Source organism: Populus nigra, chromosome 1 (genome assembly GCF_951802175.1).
Source record: "Populus nigra chromosome 1, ddPopNigr1.1, whole genome shotgun sequence".
In the NCBI taxonomy this organism is placed as follows: domain Eukaryota; kingdom Viridiplantae; phylum Streptophyta; class Magnoliopsida; order Malpighiales; family Salicaceae; genus Populus; species Populus nigra.
The window spans coordinates 38,529,239-38,544,605 of NC_084852.1; the positions used below are offsets into that span (position 1 = coordinate 38,529,239).

General features: G+C 29.8%; 2 protein-coding genes across 4 annotated transcripts; one reads left to right on the forward strand and one right to left on the reverse strand.

Moving 5' to 3' along the window:
* Nucleotides 1–4,679: 4,679 nt before the first annotated feature.
* LOC133674861 (binding partner of ACD11 1) lies at nucleotides 4,680–8,470 on the forward strand. The gene is made up of 5 exons (XM_062096145.1): nucleotides 4,680–4,848; nucleotides 6,229–6,332; nucleotides 6,422–6,497; nucleotides 7,524–7,607; nucleotides 7,687–8,470. The coding sequence occupies exons 1-5, from the start codon at nucleotides 4,843–4,845 to the stop codon at nucleotides 8,257–8,259; spliced, it is 843 nt and encodes a 280-aa protein (XP_061952129.1). The 5' UTR covers nucleotides 4,680–4,842; the 3' UTR covers nucleotides 8,260–8,470.
* A 324-nt stretch (nucleotides 8,471–8,794) lies between these two features.
* On the reverse strand, nucleotides 8,795–11,632 carry LOC133674870 (uncharacterized). Of its 3 annotated transcripts, XR_009835280.1 has the most exons (4): nucleotides 11,228–11,631; nucleotides 11,103–11,138; nucleotides 10,381–11,006; nucleotides 8,795–9,115 (listed from the first exon to the last, which is right to left on the reverse strand). XR_009835280.1 is itself a non-coding variant. In XM_062096162.1 (3 exons), exons 1-3 carry the CDS (start codon nucleotides 11,523–11,525, stop codon nucleotides 10,858–10,860), a joined length of 477 nt encoding a protein of 158 aa, XP_061952146.1. In that variant the 5' UTR covers nucleotides 11,526–11,632; the 3' UTR covers nucleotides 8,795–10,857. The 3 variants fall into 3 exon arrangements, 2 of the variants coding, with proteins under 2 accessions (XP_061952146.1, XP_061952155.1); XM_062096162.1 differs by having other exon boundaries at nucleotides 8,795–11,000; nucleotides 11,228–11,632; XM_062096171.1 differs by lacking the exon at nucleotides 10,381–11,006 and having other exon boundaries at nucleotides 11,228–11,630.
* Nucleotides 11,633–15,367: the final 3,735 nt, after the last annotated feature.

A 15,367-nucleotide genomic window follows, 5' to 3' on the forward strand; every position in this document is an offset into this window, starting at 1 on the left:
GCTCATCTACAATAATGCGTGAGATGGTGAACAATGGAGTCTTGTACAATGAAAAACTCACGCCTTTTAAAGTAATACCTAGCTAGCTATTTGACCATCTCGGGCCGAATATATTTTTTTCAACAAAAAATTGAATATACATGCATTTGCAACATGTTTTGTTTATATAAATAAAATCAAAAAGTTTATGAACGCATCTAATTAAATAAATCGAGAACCATTCATGTCATTAAATGAAAAAAAAATCATTAACAATAACTACATACATATCTAGAAAAGTTGAAAGGTGGATATAAATTAAAATATTTGATCTTGCAACATTATCATTCACCGATTATGTTCAATAACCTTTTTTATTAAATTTAATTTTTCTATTTACTCAAATAATAGTACAAATAGATACACACATAAAATTGATTGAATAAAATAAAAAAAAATATCTAGCAAGATTGCACTTATTATAAATACTATCCAAGAATAAATATTTTTCATCTTTAAAAATAAAGTTCAATTATATAGAACATAAAAAAATACATTAATTATAATAATCTCTTAGAAAATTAAATATGCATAAAATAATTAAAAAAAACCATTATTTTAAAAAGCTAAATACAAAAAATAAAAAATTTGAGAGAAGGTCATTAATTTTAATACAAATTAAAATTTATTTTTAAAAAACATGATTTTTAAAAAAGTTAAAATTAAAAAAAAAGTCAAATGTTGTTGAGTCTGAGTTAGTTAGAAAGGACTTGAGTCAAGGCCCTATTGTTTTATAAAAAAAATCCGAACAATGCTTCATCTGCTGAGGCATATGATATGTCATCTAGTATTTTACATATTCCAGCCAACATGGTAGACAGAAAAACAAGGTCTGTTTTTTTTTTAATCTAAAAACTCATTTTCAACCTATTCTAACCCAAAACACCTAGAAAAGATCTTAAAAACCTTGAAAAAACTCATCAATGGCCTTAAAACATAAAAATATAACTATACAAAAAACCAAAAATCAATTCGAAACAAAAGGTTTTCTTGAGCTTAGATTTGGTTTTTAAGGTAATTTCAAGGTGAGAAAACACTTAACTTGAATTTCTTTCATCAAATGAAACCTTTTGACATCAAGATCAACCTTTTTTATAGCCAAACTTAGTGTTAGTATTGATTTTTTTTTCTACCATCAAAATCCAACGTCCTCTCCATATAATAAAAATAAATTTCTATACCAAAATTGAATTGAAAAACTACAGAGGGACGGACCATGAATAATTTGTAAAATTTAAGGACTAGAGTAAACATTTTGTAATAACTTTGAAAGCATCATCCATTTGTGATTTTTTTTTTATCATTTTGCTCCTTTGTCTTTTAATTTTTTTAGCTAACAAATTTGATTAAATTATCCTTTAATTATGCCATAAAAGATGCAATTGTGAAAAAAAAAATTGATTAATAATTCGATAATAAAATGCTAGGAGGTGAACAATAAACACGTGCATGGTATTTATACCCAAACGTTTTAAAAAATCTTTGTAATTAACACCATGATTTATTTCGATACCATTCAGCTTTAAGGTATGGATAAAATTGATAATCAAACAATGATTATTTAATTATATCAAGCCAATTACAAATGCATTTATTTTAAATTGTTGATTAAAATCATTGCTCTTAAAATTAATTTATTTCTAGATAGCATGGATCAAGTTAAGTTTATCAACTATGAAAGCAGCACGAATAAATTGCTAGAATATTGGCAATTAATTAAGATAATTTATTTGTTTCGATGTAAATAAAAATCATTACAGAATCATACGATCTACTTCACACTCGATTGCTCAACGTTCTACTTCTCCATTCTATAACCAAATCAAACAACTTCGAGATCCCCGCTATTACAATTTTATGCATTAGTTGTCCATTTAATTTTCGACTTCGAGGTTGAACAATTTTATATATATATACACACACACACACACACACTTTGATTTAATATTAATTTCATCAATATTAAATCAAAGTACAAATATATTATTATTCAAATCTAAACAACAATCAATCCATGTTGATAAAATATTCAAAACTACCAATTAGTATCAAACTCTTCCATAAAATTATAATATATTATCAATCATTTATTTATTCAAAGGAGAAAAATGGATAAATGACTTCATGTACCTAAATACTAGTTTCAAGAAACAAAATAATATAATCTAAACTAAAAATAAACACAAAGAAAGAAGTTGTTGCGACAACGACGACGACTAAACAGTTGTTTTATGGAACCCTATTTTTTAAAACTCAGAAAATGAAAGAGGAGAGGATTTTTTAAAAATAAAATAAAAGTAGGTAACAATACATATAGAAGGAGGACGGGGAAGTGTCTTTACATGGGTACTTGAAATTCTTTTTCCAATATTTAAAATGTTAAATTTAACACAATAATTATCGACCGATCTAAGAATTGATTAAATCAAAAGGTCGGATCCTGGATTTACGAGTTGACTTGAGTCAACCCAAATTAATTGAAAACATTAAAAAAAAATAAAAATTTTAATATTTCATATGAAAAAATTAAATAACAATCCATGTAAATATAAACTATACATGTTACAAATAATTGAATTTAAAAGTTTATTTCAAAAAGTTTTTTATACCATATTAAAAAAACATAATTTTTTTTTTGTGAACATAAAGTAGATATATTAAAAGGTTTCAAATCTCACATTGAAAAAATAAGATATTATTTTAATAATTATATAGTAAATTTTGAAAAGAGTTAATAACCAATTAAAAAATATAAAAAAGAAGGGTCTCTGACTAAAAAAACATGTTTGAAAAGAAAACATGTCTCAACCGAGTTTTGTCGGATTGCCCGGGTCACGGGTCAACCCGTCGAGTCAATCGGATTTGCCGGGTTTTTGCTCATCCCGGTCATTTGCCTTAGCTGGACCGATCAAGCCACCAGATCCCGAGTCGATCTGCTAGTTCGGTCCGAGTTTAATATCTATGTTCAACACTTCTTAGAAAATTTAGACAACTATATGTAGGTAGAGAATCAAGAATAATATTAAATTTAACATATAAAGAAATTTTTGACAGCTTATTTTAGAAGTGAATAGTGAAAAGCCAACATTTTTTTCACCTTGATACTCAATTTTTTCAAAGATTTTTTTTTAATTTCCAACTTAGTTTTTTTTTAATTTCATCATTCAACATTAATTTTAATAAGTGATGTATGTTATAATTTGTTTCGATTTATTTTTTATGAAGTTATCTCGATCTCATAACTTAGATCGCGAGTTTTACGGGTTAGACATGTTTACTCGGGTTATTTTTTTGTCATTTTTAATTAATTTTTTGTCAACTTTATCCTTTAACATTGAGTTAATTGAGAATTGAGCTTTATAATTATTATTTTATTTATTTTCTTTGGAGTTATCATGGTCTCATAATCTAGTTGTGAGTTATAGGTTAGCTAAGTTGACTCGTGATTTTTTTATGATTCTTTTTTTAATTGAATATTTTTTTTCAATTTCACAATTTAACAATGAGTGGATTGATATATATTTCGATGGAGTCATATCGGTTTTCTAATCTAGGTATGACAAGTTAACCCGAGTTGACTCGGTTATTTTTTATTTGTTTTTTTTTCAATTTAATCCTTTAACATTGAGTTGATTGAGAATTAAGATTTATTTTTTTAATTTGCTTTCTATATGGTTAAGATCTTATGACATGGATCGTAGGTTAGGCCGGTTGACTCATGTTTTATTTTTGTCATTTTTTAGTTTTTTTCAATTTCATCATTTAATATTGAATTGATTGAGAATTAGACTTCATAACTTGTTTCAGTTTGCTTTTATGAGGTTATTTTGGTCTCATGACCCGGAGCACGAGTTTGGTTGGTTGACTCGAGTGTTTTTTTGTTTTAATATATTTTTTTTAATCTCATTCTTCAACATTGAGTTGACTGAGAATTAAACTTTATAATTTATTTTAATATATTTTTTGTAGGGCTATCCCGGTCTCATGACCTAATTTTGAGAGATTAACCCTAGTTGATTTGGCTAATTTTTTTAGTTGAATATTATTTTTAATTTAATCTATCAATACTGGGTTAATTGAGAATTAAGTTGAATAAAAAAAATTTATTTGTTATTTACAAAGTTATCAGGGTTTCATAACTCAAATAACATATTTAAAAGATTGATCCAAGTCAATATAATATGTTGTCGTATCAATATTTTAAAAAAGATGTCACCTCAATTATTTTTATTCAAACTATACTTTTATCAGTATTTTAGGTTGTTTTTAAATTTACCAAGTCGACCATGCTATATTATATTAATCTTCATATAATTTATTATTTTTTTACTAAAAATAGGTTAACAATTATTGATTTTTTTTATATCAATTTTTTTTATACGAACCGCAACGAAAACAGTTATTTTCTACACATGCATCTTCTTGATGACAAAAAAAAATAAAGGTATAGTGCTTCAATTATCATACATCTATGTTGTTAATTGAAATTTCGAAACCAAATCAAAACATGTTCATTTGAACACTTATAAAATCACAAACTGCTCCCTCCAGCCAAGTAGTAGTGGGATGTTTTTTTATTTAAAAAAAAAGAAAAAGAAAAGAAAAAAGCCGCGGTTACTTACAACAGCAATGCTAATCAATCTCTCACGTGCCGCGACTGCCGGCATCTGTCCTTACACACGTGTGCCCTCCTCAACCTCCCCCTTCTTATAATCTCTCTCTCTCTACCCCTCTCCTCTCCTTACGAAACCGTCCTCTTTTAACAACTCCCGTCCTTCCCCTCTCTTTTCAACGCAGCTCGCCATGTCGGTCAGTAGCATCACGTCCTTGTATTTTTTTTTTGTTCTTAATTTATTCTGAATCGAGCAATTTCGACCTCTGATTGATTAATATGCATAGATCTATTTTCTGCTTTGCAATTTCTTTTTCGTGCAATCTTAAAGCTTTGTTGCTTGCTATAAATTATTTTTTTGGTTTATTTGTATGCGTTGTTTCTAAAGATATTTTTGTTTGTTTGGTTACTGAAATATTAGATTTTCATTATTAATTTCTTATCTCGATTGATACCGATATGATTTGCTGTTACTAAAATATATCTCTGTTCGGTGAGGATGAGTGTATTAGTGCGGGATAAATCTTTCGATGGCCTCAATGCTTGCGACGAGGAAGTTTAGTGGCATGGTTTGTATTACTAGATCATAGCGATCATAGGTTTATTTAATTTCTAGTTACGGATGTGGAGTCTAAGAAGGATTAGTAGTCCATTAGTTTCTCATAATTGGAGCTTTGATTGTGAAAATTGTGAGGTATCCTTCATTTCTGGCTCTCACAGTAACATGGAAATGAAATATTGGAGACTAAGCAAGATCCCACCAGTAATCGTTATTCTGATTGGTTTCTTCACTGTTTATATTAGATTGGGATGAAGTTCGTGATTGTTTCTAAAACCATGTCTATTCATGCAAAATAATGGTTAAGTTAAATTTTTGCAAGGGAATTTTTGTTAACTGAGGTTTAAGAATATTTGGATTATAATTTCTCCAACTTTATTTGAACATGTTAAGGTGTAGCTAGGGCTAGTGGACCATTAAGCTACCACAAACCAGAAGCAAAAAACTAGACCCTTGAACTAAATATTTTATGTGTGAAAGTGTGATTGCGAATGGAGATTAGCCACCAAGCATGCAAGAAGAACAAGAGGCTGGCCTGATTGCCACCACACATATTTTACCTTGCTAGATTTGGATTTTCAGTCAGTTTGATGCGCTTCATGTCTTTTGGTGCACTTTTCTTTGTCCGAAATTCTTTCACACAGTCTTTGCATTTTCTTTTCTCTATTTCATCCCTTTCCTTCTTTCTGGATTATTGATTTTTTTTAGGGTTTCATTGTAGAGAGTTTTTCTTATTCTTAGACCTGGCAGTGGAGCAGCAAAGCTTATTTTTTATTATTTTTTTACTAGGGCCTTAGGGGATAGTTGATACTGTGAGTCACTCCTCTTTGCAAATCTATATAATATCAGGGAGTAGGATTTCGTTTTAACCTTACAGGCCCTTGCTTTGATGTAATCTTCCATAGTCATTCTATTATTCAAGTCTGAGATTTCTAGTTTATGTGCTGTGCTTGCCATCCTTATTTGTCATTATGGCTCCACAGGGCACTGATTTTTTCATTACTTTTTTTTTTTGCAGGTAAAAACAGTAAAAGTCAGCAACGTTTCCTTAGGAGCATCTGAGCGAGACCTCAAAGAATTCTTTTCTTTTTCTGGTGATATTGAATATGTTGAAATGAAAAGGTATTGTGCTGTTCATTTCCATATTCTCTCCCCTACTCTTTCTTTCATTTTTCTTTGTTGTTTGAATACCATCTCTTATGCTTGTACAGTGATAATGAGCGATCTCAAATTGCATATGTTACCTTCAAAGATTCTCAAGGAGCAGACACTGCTGTTCTTCTCTCGGTAATTATATTTCAGTACCTGCATCACCACTAGATTAATGGGCCATTTCTTTTTATGTGCATTGATTTTGCCTCATGAGTTCAATTAATGTCCTTTTCCCCCTGAAGGGAAATGATCACGATACTGCATCCTCTTTTATTGAGAATATTTGCTTCTGAAGTCATAGGATTTTGTGTGTTCAGATCATGCTTGAAGCGTTGTTGTTTAACTTGCAATATTATGTCAGCAATGATCACAGGATGATCATCGCAAAACTGTCTTCCATTGGAAAAAAAGAACATTATTTGTTTTTCAGAGCCTAATCTCTGTGATCCAATGGCTTCTCATATTTCTTTTGATAAGCAAAGGAAATTTATTAAAAAGGTCCAAGAGGGCTGTCAGTTTACATAGAAGGAAAAATTTATATTCAAAATAATGAGTCTATAAACTATGCTGTGTTGGTTACATTTGTAAAAGCTTCATCTGCATTCCGTTAACTTGAAGTCCTAATAGAGAAGCCTCTTCCCTTGCCAATGCCATTTCTGTTCCTTTGCAACCAAAATATAAGTTAATGAGATAGTACCTTAGCCATCTTGTTTCCGTTATAAAACCTCCACCCCTAGCTTCTCCTTCCAGAACTTGTAATGACGAGAGTGGCACTCAGCACCATTCAATAGCATGTAAAGTGCTTTTAGGTCAAAATTAGTGTAGCAACAGGTGTTTGACAAGATCCATCCCTTACGATGATAGCACCGATTCACCAACATTGTTCCCCTCCTTCTATAGGTTATCAGTATTCAAAATCTTACTTCAAGCTGCCTCCCATTCAAAAGAACAATGTAGAGGGGACTTGGTCGTCCATATCACTAGTTTCTTTGGGAAATCAGTTACCTCCTTTGTAAATTGCTTTCTTAAAGCTCTGTAAGAAAACTTTTCACAGATAACTGAGCCATTTTCGAAGTTGATAGGGTTTTTCTGAATATACACGGTCTGCTTTTCTTAAGCAACATATTAGGTATTGTTCTAAACTGTTTTTTTTTATGTCAGGGAGCAACAATAGTTGACCTTTCTGTCACTGTGGCTTTGGATCCAGATTACCAGCTTCCACCTGCTGCTTTAGCAGAACTCTCTGTAAGAATGTTGTACTGAACTTCTGTTAGCTGTTAAACCCTAGCACTTTACTGAACTGGTTATACCCAACCATCTGCAGGCAACAGGAAATAAAGCTCCTGGTGATGAATCAGCTCTTCGGAAGGCAGAAGATGTAGTCAGTGGCATGCTTGCAAAGGGTTTCATCTTGGGCAAAGATGCAATCAACAAAGCAAAGGGTTTTGATGAGAAGCACCAGTTGACTTCGACAGCCTCAGCTAAAGTTGTTTCTTTCGACAAAAAGATAGGTCTCACTGAGAAGATTAGTGCTGGCACCACTGTTGTTGGTGACAAAGTCCGGGAAGTGGATCAGAAATTTCAGGTTTCTGAGAAAACCAAATCAGCATTTGCAGCTGCAGAGCAGAAAGTCAGTAGCGCAGGATCTGCCATAATGAGTAATAGGTACGTGTTTACTGGGGCTGCTTGGGTGACTGGTGCGTTCAATAAGGTTGCCAAGGCAGCTGGGGATGTTGGCCAGAAGGCAAAAGAAAAGGCAGGAATGGCTGAAGAGGAACAAAAGAGGAAAATGGTGGATGACTTTGCTCAGGTCCACCTTTCTGAGTCTCCCAAAGCATCCGGTGCAAGTGACCAGAAGCCGTCCAAGCCTCCACCTGCACAAGGTTTGATTCTTTGATTTACAGTTGTAAATTTTTCAACTAGAACGTTTGTATTTTATTATCTCTTGATTACTTGCTGGAGTTTTCTCAGTATGGAAAAAGCTGTGAATGTAGGACTGGTTGCTCCAATTAGTTGGATAAGATTGCATGCAATGTCTCGACTTCTTCCCCCAGAATGACAATGTACAAAATTTCGTTAAATCTTGTTGTTTCTGTTATTTTCTCTTACTGAGGGTTCTTGATTTCTAGTCATATACGAAATAAACTCACTTGATGCTATGCTAGAGGCATAGCAACTGGTACTCCTGGTCTTATGACTTCATTTGGAGGAATGTTGGGCATTTTCTTCCTTCTTCGCATACTTGTTCAGTAGGTGGATGCCAGCGTATGTTGTGCTAGGGAACAAAATTCTATTTCTCTACCTGCCATTCCATAATTCGGGATGCATGTCCATCCCTAGCCAGAAAGGTGTCTGCAGTGATGAACAGTACGTCTGAATGATCAGATCACGCAAGGAAATTGTCCAGCTCATCAGAAAAACCTTTCAATTCCTTCATGGGCAAAGATAGTAAGCCATTCATTGGATAGAGAGAGAATAAAAAGAAATTTAAAATCAAATATCAATCACAGGTGCCTCCTACATCGATGCTTCTTTCGAGGGCCTCATGCCATTCGTTGGGCACTGTTTATAAATCGTGGAGCGAAAGCTCCAGTTCAAGTTATTCCGTGTTATTTCGTCTAATTTCCAGTTCCTCTCTCTTTTCTCTGAATGGCTCTACTTTTGCAAGAATCTCTGCTATCTTTCTGCCTAGTTCGGCTACTACACTGTAACCACCTGTAGAAATTGGTCCTTGCCTCAAAACACGGTAGCACCTGATAGGCAAAAACAAGAATAAAGACATAAAATTACTGTATATTTTCTTGGAAAGAAGGAAACGAATGTCTCGCCCATCAATTTCCCAACGGGAAGGTTTCTTTGAACGTTGAGATTAATTCCTTGTCCTATCTTTTTAATTTGCAACGTAAGCAAGTGTAGCACTATACTTGATGATGCTAGATATTTGTTTTCTTGTATGGATAAATCAGATTTAAAAAAAATATTCGGATAGTTGTTTTTGGATTATCCAAGAGGCTATTTGGAATTGTGTTCCAACCGTTTATGAAAAATTAATTTTTTAAAAAATTAATTTTTTAATTTTTAAATTATCTTGATATACTAATGTCAAAAATAATTTTAAAAAATAAAAAAATATTAACTTAATGCATTTTCAAAATAAAAATATTTTAAAATACAACTATTACCACTCTCAAACACCTCAAAGTCAATTGGATCTCATTGTTATAACTTTCACATAATTTATAACAGTAAAATTGAAATATTAAAACAGTTAAGACAATAGTTTGTTTCTGAAAATATTTTTTTTTAAAAAAAAGTTTTATTAAAAGTAAATTCATCAAAAATAATTTATTTTTTAATATTTAATAGCGTCATAAAAAATAAATTGGAGAATATTTTTCAGTATTTGACTAAGTCGTAAAAAATAACTTATTAATATTTTATTTTAAAAAAAAATTAAAAAAAATTAAAAACAATTTTGACAAATAAAAAAGCTAAAGAAGAATAAAATAATATTTTAATATTTTATTTTTTTGAAATTTAAAAAAATTAAAAACAAATATGACAAATAAAAAAGCTAAAAAAGAATAAAATAATTTTATAAATTATTTCAAATAAAAAAAATAACAATCAAAATAATATAAATTAAATTTGATAAATAAAAAATTTCAATTAAAAAATAAGATAAAACAAAAAAAATCAAAATAAAATATATAGCAATCCAAAAACTAAAGATTAAATTTGATATAAATAAAAAATAACAAAATATTTTTAAATTTTTTATATCTCTATGTTTTTTTAAATTAAATACTTTTTACTGAAAATATTTATTATTAATGATAAACAAACATTTAAAAAATTTAAAAATAATTTTCAGAATACCAATTTAGTCGGCGAAAAAATGAAAAGGTAAGATCACCATGGCATCATGAAACAACCATGCAATTGGGGCTTAGGTTATCGAAGCGGTTTATTTAACAAAGATTAAAAGAAAAAGTCGCGGGCAACAGTGACTGAGTACCTGATAGCATCAGAGAGTACACGCCACCCTACTTTCCAGCTGGCTTTCCCAACCCCAATTCGAGGGAAGTACGTACTGCCATAACTGCCATAACGGTCCACTTCTCCAGCTGGACCCCAATCACCGCTTTAGGCGCACTCTAACATACTTCATCGCCTAACACTAACGTACGCACTCCTCATAGCATTGTATTCTTGTTTCTATCTATATTTCTACGAGAAAAATCTCTTGCTAGTCATGCTTTTCAATAAAAACGATGAAACAAGCGCTGTAAACAGAGGTCCTCTTCGCCGAACGTAAATAAATATCATTGTTCTTAAAAAAATATCACATGGAATTTAATTAAATGAATACGTGCGAGTGCGAGTGTGTGTGTGTGTAAAACGCACGTGTAAGCAAGCAGACATCGCACGTGCGATGCGCTGTGAGAGACGGGCAGCAGAGGTAATAAAAAGAGAAAGAGCCAAAAAAGGCGGCTTAGAAATGGACGAGTTTTCGGTGAAAGCGATATTTGAGGGAGGTGAGTTCGTCGGCAGCAATCTCTTGCAAGTTTCCGAAACTTCGAGTCGCCAAGACGTCGCCTCTTCGGACCTCACTTAATCCACCAATACTCTCACTCGCTGCTTCTACCATCACAACTCAGAAAATAAAAATAACAAAAATAAAATACCAAAATATTAAAAATAAAAGAGAGTAAGATTAATTCAGAAACTGCATTGTACCTATATGGTTAGAGAGTCCATTAAACTGAGCCAAATCTGCAACAAACAAACAGAGATTTTCTTTTTGAAAAAAAAAAACTAATTAAGAAAAATCTAGAGAGTTAATGTTTTTGATTCATTAGTACCTGATTGAGAAGGAGTATGGGAGACAAGGAAGAGGACAAGGAAACAAAAGAGGGTGAGGAAAGGAATAAGGTGAATGAGTTGCTCTGGTTTTGGAGGCGCAGATGAAAGTACGGATGAAGAAGAAAAGAATCGGCGTGGTTTTGTTGATTTGTGATCTAAGTCGTCAGCGTCGGGTGCGAGTGAAGTAGAAGGAGGCAGTTCTTTGAATACTGGTTTAGTGTCGTTTGATAAAAGAGTATCGGCTTCTCCATGGGGGTGGAGCTTGGTTACTGGTGAGCCTAGAGATTGTCTTTGCATTCTTCAGAGACAGAGACCGAATAGAGAGAAGGGTTGCTTTGCTTTTTATTGATTTGTTTAGCCAATACGCTTTGGGTTTTTAACAAGAGAGTTGTTTTGTGAGGTGTTGTTTACTTGCCGATTCTATGCCAATGATTTTCCTTTTTTATTAAAGATATTAGAAATTATATTTTTTTATTTATTATAAAAAATAATATATGGTTTCATATATAAAAAAGAAGTCATGCTATCTGTTTGATAAAATAAATGTTTTTTTAGTTTAATAATTTTATTTTTTATTGAGTTTTTTTATTTGAAATGTATAGTTTTATAATTTTTATTTTCCTAAAATGTATTGATAGATATTGTTTTCTAGTTTTTTTTATATAAAGGTTGTAATAATTTTTTTTATAAGAGAGTCTTTGATTAAATAAAAATAAAATATTTTGGATTTTTTTGTAATTATGCTATACATTATCTTTAAAAATCTTGATTTATAATAAACTTTATTATCTTTTAATTTTTGACAATGTCAAATATGGAATGAGATTTTTTTTTTTAATGAATAGGAGGATCAACGGTGGGTATTAAATTGTTACTGTTGTGCATGGGCTTTGCTTTTGTGTTTTTTTGTCAAGGGAAAAATGAATTAATTTTTTGGGTCAATTTATTATGCTTTTTAGGTTGAAGGTTGACAGGGCGGGGACTGGGTTATTAAAATAAAAAGTTCGTAGGCTATATGGGTCGGTTTCAAAGTTCATGTTAAAAAAAAATCTGCTTTTTAAATTATTTTTTATTTAAAAATGTATTAAATTAATATTTTTTAGGTATTTTCTTAATATTTTTTATGTCAATATAAAAAATAAAAAAATATTTTAATACATTGTCAATTAAAAAATACTTTTAAAAGCATCTTAGGGTTTTTTATTTTTATTTTTAATTGTGTTTTTATTTCTTCATATAAGAAATAAAATTCTAAAGAAACTAAAAATAAAGAATAATAGTATAACTTACAACCACACACACACGCACGCACGCTTTTATGGTCCTCGATTTATTTTCATTGTAGCCATTAGAATTTTGTGGCCAATATATTTGTGATGATATTTTATCTCGACTGTTTTGTTTTGCCTCTATAAAATATTTATGCCTGCTTATTTGCATACAACAGCAATCTTGTGCTTGAGGCGCTGGTGGAGGAGGACGTCTTCTTTGAACTATTTCCTTGTAGGAGGAGGCAACAATAAACTAAAAACAAAGAATAATAGCAGAACTCACAACTAGACACACACACGTGTCCCTACCGCCAACTACTCATGTATTATCCACTCATTTGTATTATCCACGAGTGTACTATGTTAAGTTCAGTGGATCCAGAAGTGTGACTCCGCGTATACGTCATCTAAATTTTACTAAAAAAAATAAAAAATACTTCACTGTCATCAAATTTTAGATTGAATTTAAATATACTTATTAATCATGTTTTTAAGAGATTTTTTAATAATATATTAATAAAATATAGCTAAATCATTGCAACCACGCACGAAAACACTATTAATTAGAACAATATTTTTTATAATTTTTTATTTTTTTTCTTTTTAATTTTATCATTTAATATTAGATTATTTTAAATATTATTCTACATAATTTTTTTTTAAGTTATATAACAATTTTATGAATTTTTTTTTTTTTAACTTTTAATGTTAAATTTATTGGGAGTGGAGTTTTATAAATTTTTTCGATTTGCTTTTTATAAATTTATCTTAATCCCGTTACTCAAGTTATTTATCAGGTTAATCTGCGTTGACTCAAGTTATTTCTTTTTTGTTTTTCTAGTTGATGGATTACATCCTTCAATATTAGGTTGGTTGGAAATTAAACTTTAAATTTTTTATTTTTATTTTTTTATGGGGTTATTTTGATCTCATAATCATGGTTACAAGTTTGACAGGTTGATCCAGATTAACTCTGTTCATCTTTTTTTTCTTTGTTAATTGAAATTTTTTTAATTGGGCTTCGTGTTTTTTTTCTTTCTATAGGATTGTCCTGATTTCATACCTCAGATCGCAGGTTTTGCAGGTTGACTTGTCTTTTTTTTTTGTCCCGTTTTGATTGATTTATTTCTCAAATACATCCTCCAACAACTCAATCTTTTTATCTATTTATTTATTTTTAATTTTATCATTTAATACTATGTTATTTAGAAATTGAACTTTGTAATTGTTTTTAAATTTTTTTTTATGAAGTTATCCCAGTCTCATGAATTTAGTTATTTCTTTTTTAATTTTACCCTTCCGTATTAGGACTATTGGAAATGGATCTTCACAGTTGTTTTCATTTAATTCTTATGAATTTTTCTTAATCTCATAATTTATGTCTCGTATTTAACAAGTTAGCTTAAATTGTTTTGAGTTGTTTCTATCTTCTTCTTTTTTAATTTTTTTTTCCATCGTTTAATGTTAGGCTGGTTAGAAATTGGACTTCGTATTTTTTTTTCTTTTTATAGGATTATTTCAATCTTATGATATGAATTATAAATTTGGCAAGTTAACCCGAGTTGACTAAAATAGTTTTTTTTTATCCTTATTTTAATTCAATATATATGTTTTTAATTTCATCATTCGATACTGAATTAATTAGGAATTGATCTTCATAATTTATTTTGATTTGATTTCTATAAAGTTATCATGATATGAGTCGCATGTTTGACAAGCTAATTATAATCGATCTAATATGTTGTCATCTTAATATTTTTTAAAAAATATCATTTAATATATTATTGTATAAATATGTAAAAAAGATATGCATCATATTTTAGATTCATAATTTTTTTTATTAAAAAACACATTAGTAATATTTATATATTTTTTAATGTTAAAACAATTAATCTGTCTCGCAGCACAACACGGTAAAATAATCTAGTTCATTCTAAAGTAAATACGTAGTTCACAGGTCTAAAGTAAATTATGTGTTTACTTCAACAATATAATATGTCGTGGAGCGTAATCAACGTTGAGTGCACAGAAGATCTAAAGAATCCTCTATTATAGTAATCAACAGTAATCTCAAAAACACATGTTAACAAGTATTGAAACATTGAATTTATTTTAGAAAAATATTGACAGGGTTTTGTTATAAGTTTAAATCCTTATAGATTAAAAAAATACTAGTAGGTAGTCTAATGGTAAGAATTTAGGATTAAAGAGTTTGCTTCCCTTGTGGTCTCAAGTTTGAGATTTATAGTTGCTAATATCATAACTACTGAAAACTTATATAGTCGTTAACTTCATGGTGCACAAGCTGACCTGAACACCCATGTTAATAAAAAAAATCTAAAATATTTAATTTTTATTTATTTATATCTCATTTGCCAAAAAACAAGTGAATAGAAACCCTATTAATATTGAATAGGAAAATAAAAATATAAAAATTATTCCCTTCATATAGAAAACCCTAATAATACTTAATGAAAATAAAATAAAATTATAATGTTAAAAATGAGTCGTATTACCAAACTTACATATCTATCATGCTATTTTGAATTAACTCAATCTTAAGTTTTTTTTTTATTTAATTACACACTTCCAAATGTTTTTTTTAGGGTATCATTATCCTTTTTTTTGTTCGTTCACTATAATTTTTTTATCGTTTAATTTAAATGAAACCAACTTATTAAATATGATCAGGATTATAACTCGAGTAATTTGTTTTTTTTAATTTAAAATATGCTTACAATACTTAAATATTGTTTTTTTATTGAGAATAATATTAACTAATACTCTAAAACGCGTGAGGAAAGTACTATAGCTTTCCCCACATGTTTTTTTTGTTTTTTTTGTGTTGTCTTTTTTTTTTCTCACTTT

Coding starts and splice junctions, on each gene's coding strand:
- LOC133674861 (XM_062096145.1), top strand. Junction 6,333..6,421: donor GAATATGTTGAAATGAAAAG/GTATTGTGCTGT, acceptor ATGCTTGTACAG/TGATAATGAGCGATCTCAAA. Junction 6,498..7,523: donor ACACTGCTGTTCTTCTCTCG/GTAATTATATTT, acceptor TTTTTATGTCAG/GGAGCAACAATAGTTGACCT.
- LOC133674870 (XM_062096162.1), bottom strand. CDS start 11,525: ATGCAAAGACAATCTCTAGGCTCACCAGTAACCAAGCTCCACCCCCAT. Junction 11,139..11,227: donor CCATACTCCTTCTCAATCAG/GTACTAATGAAT, acceptor TGTTTGTTGCAG/ATTTGGCTCAGTTTAATGGA. Junction 11,001..11,102: donor TGGACTCTCTAACCATATAG/GTACAATGCAGT, acceptor TGGTAGAAGCAG/CGAGTGAGAGTATTGGTGGA.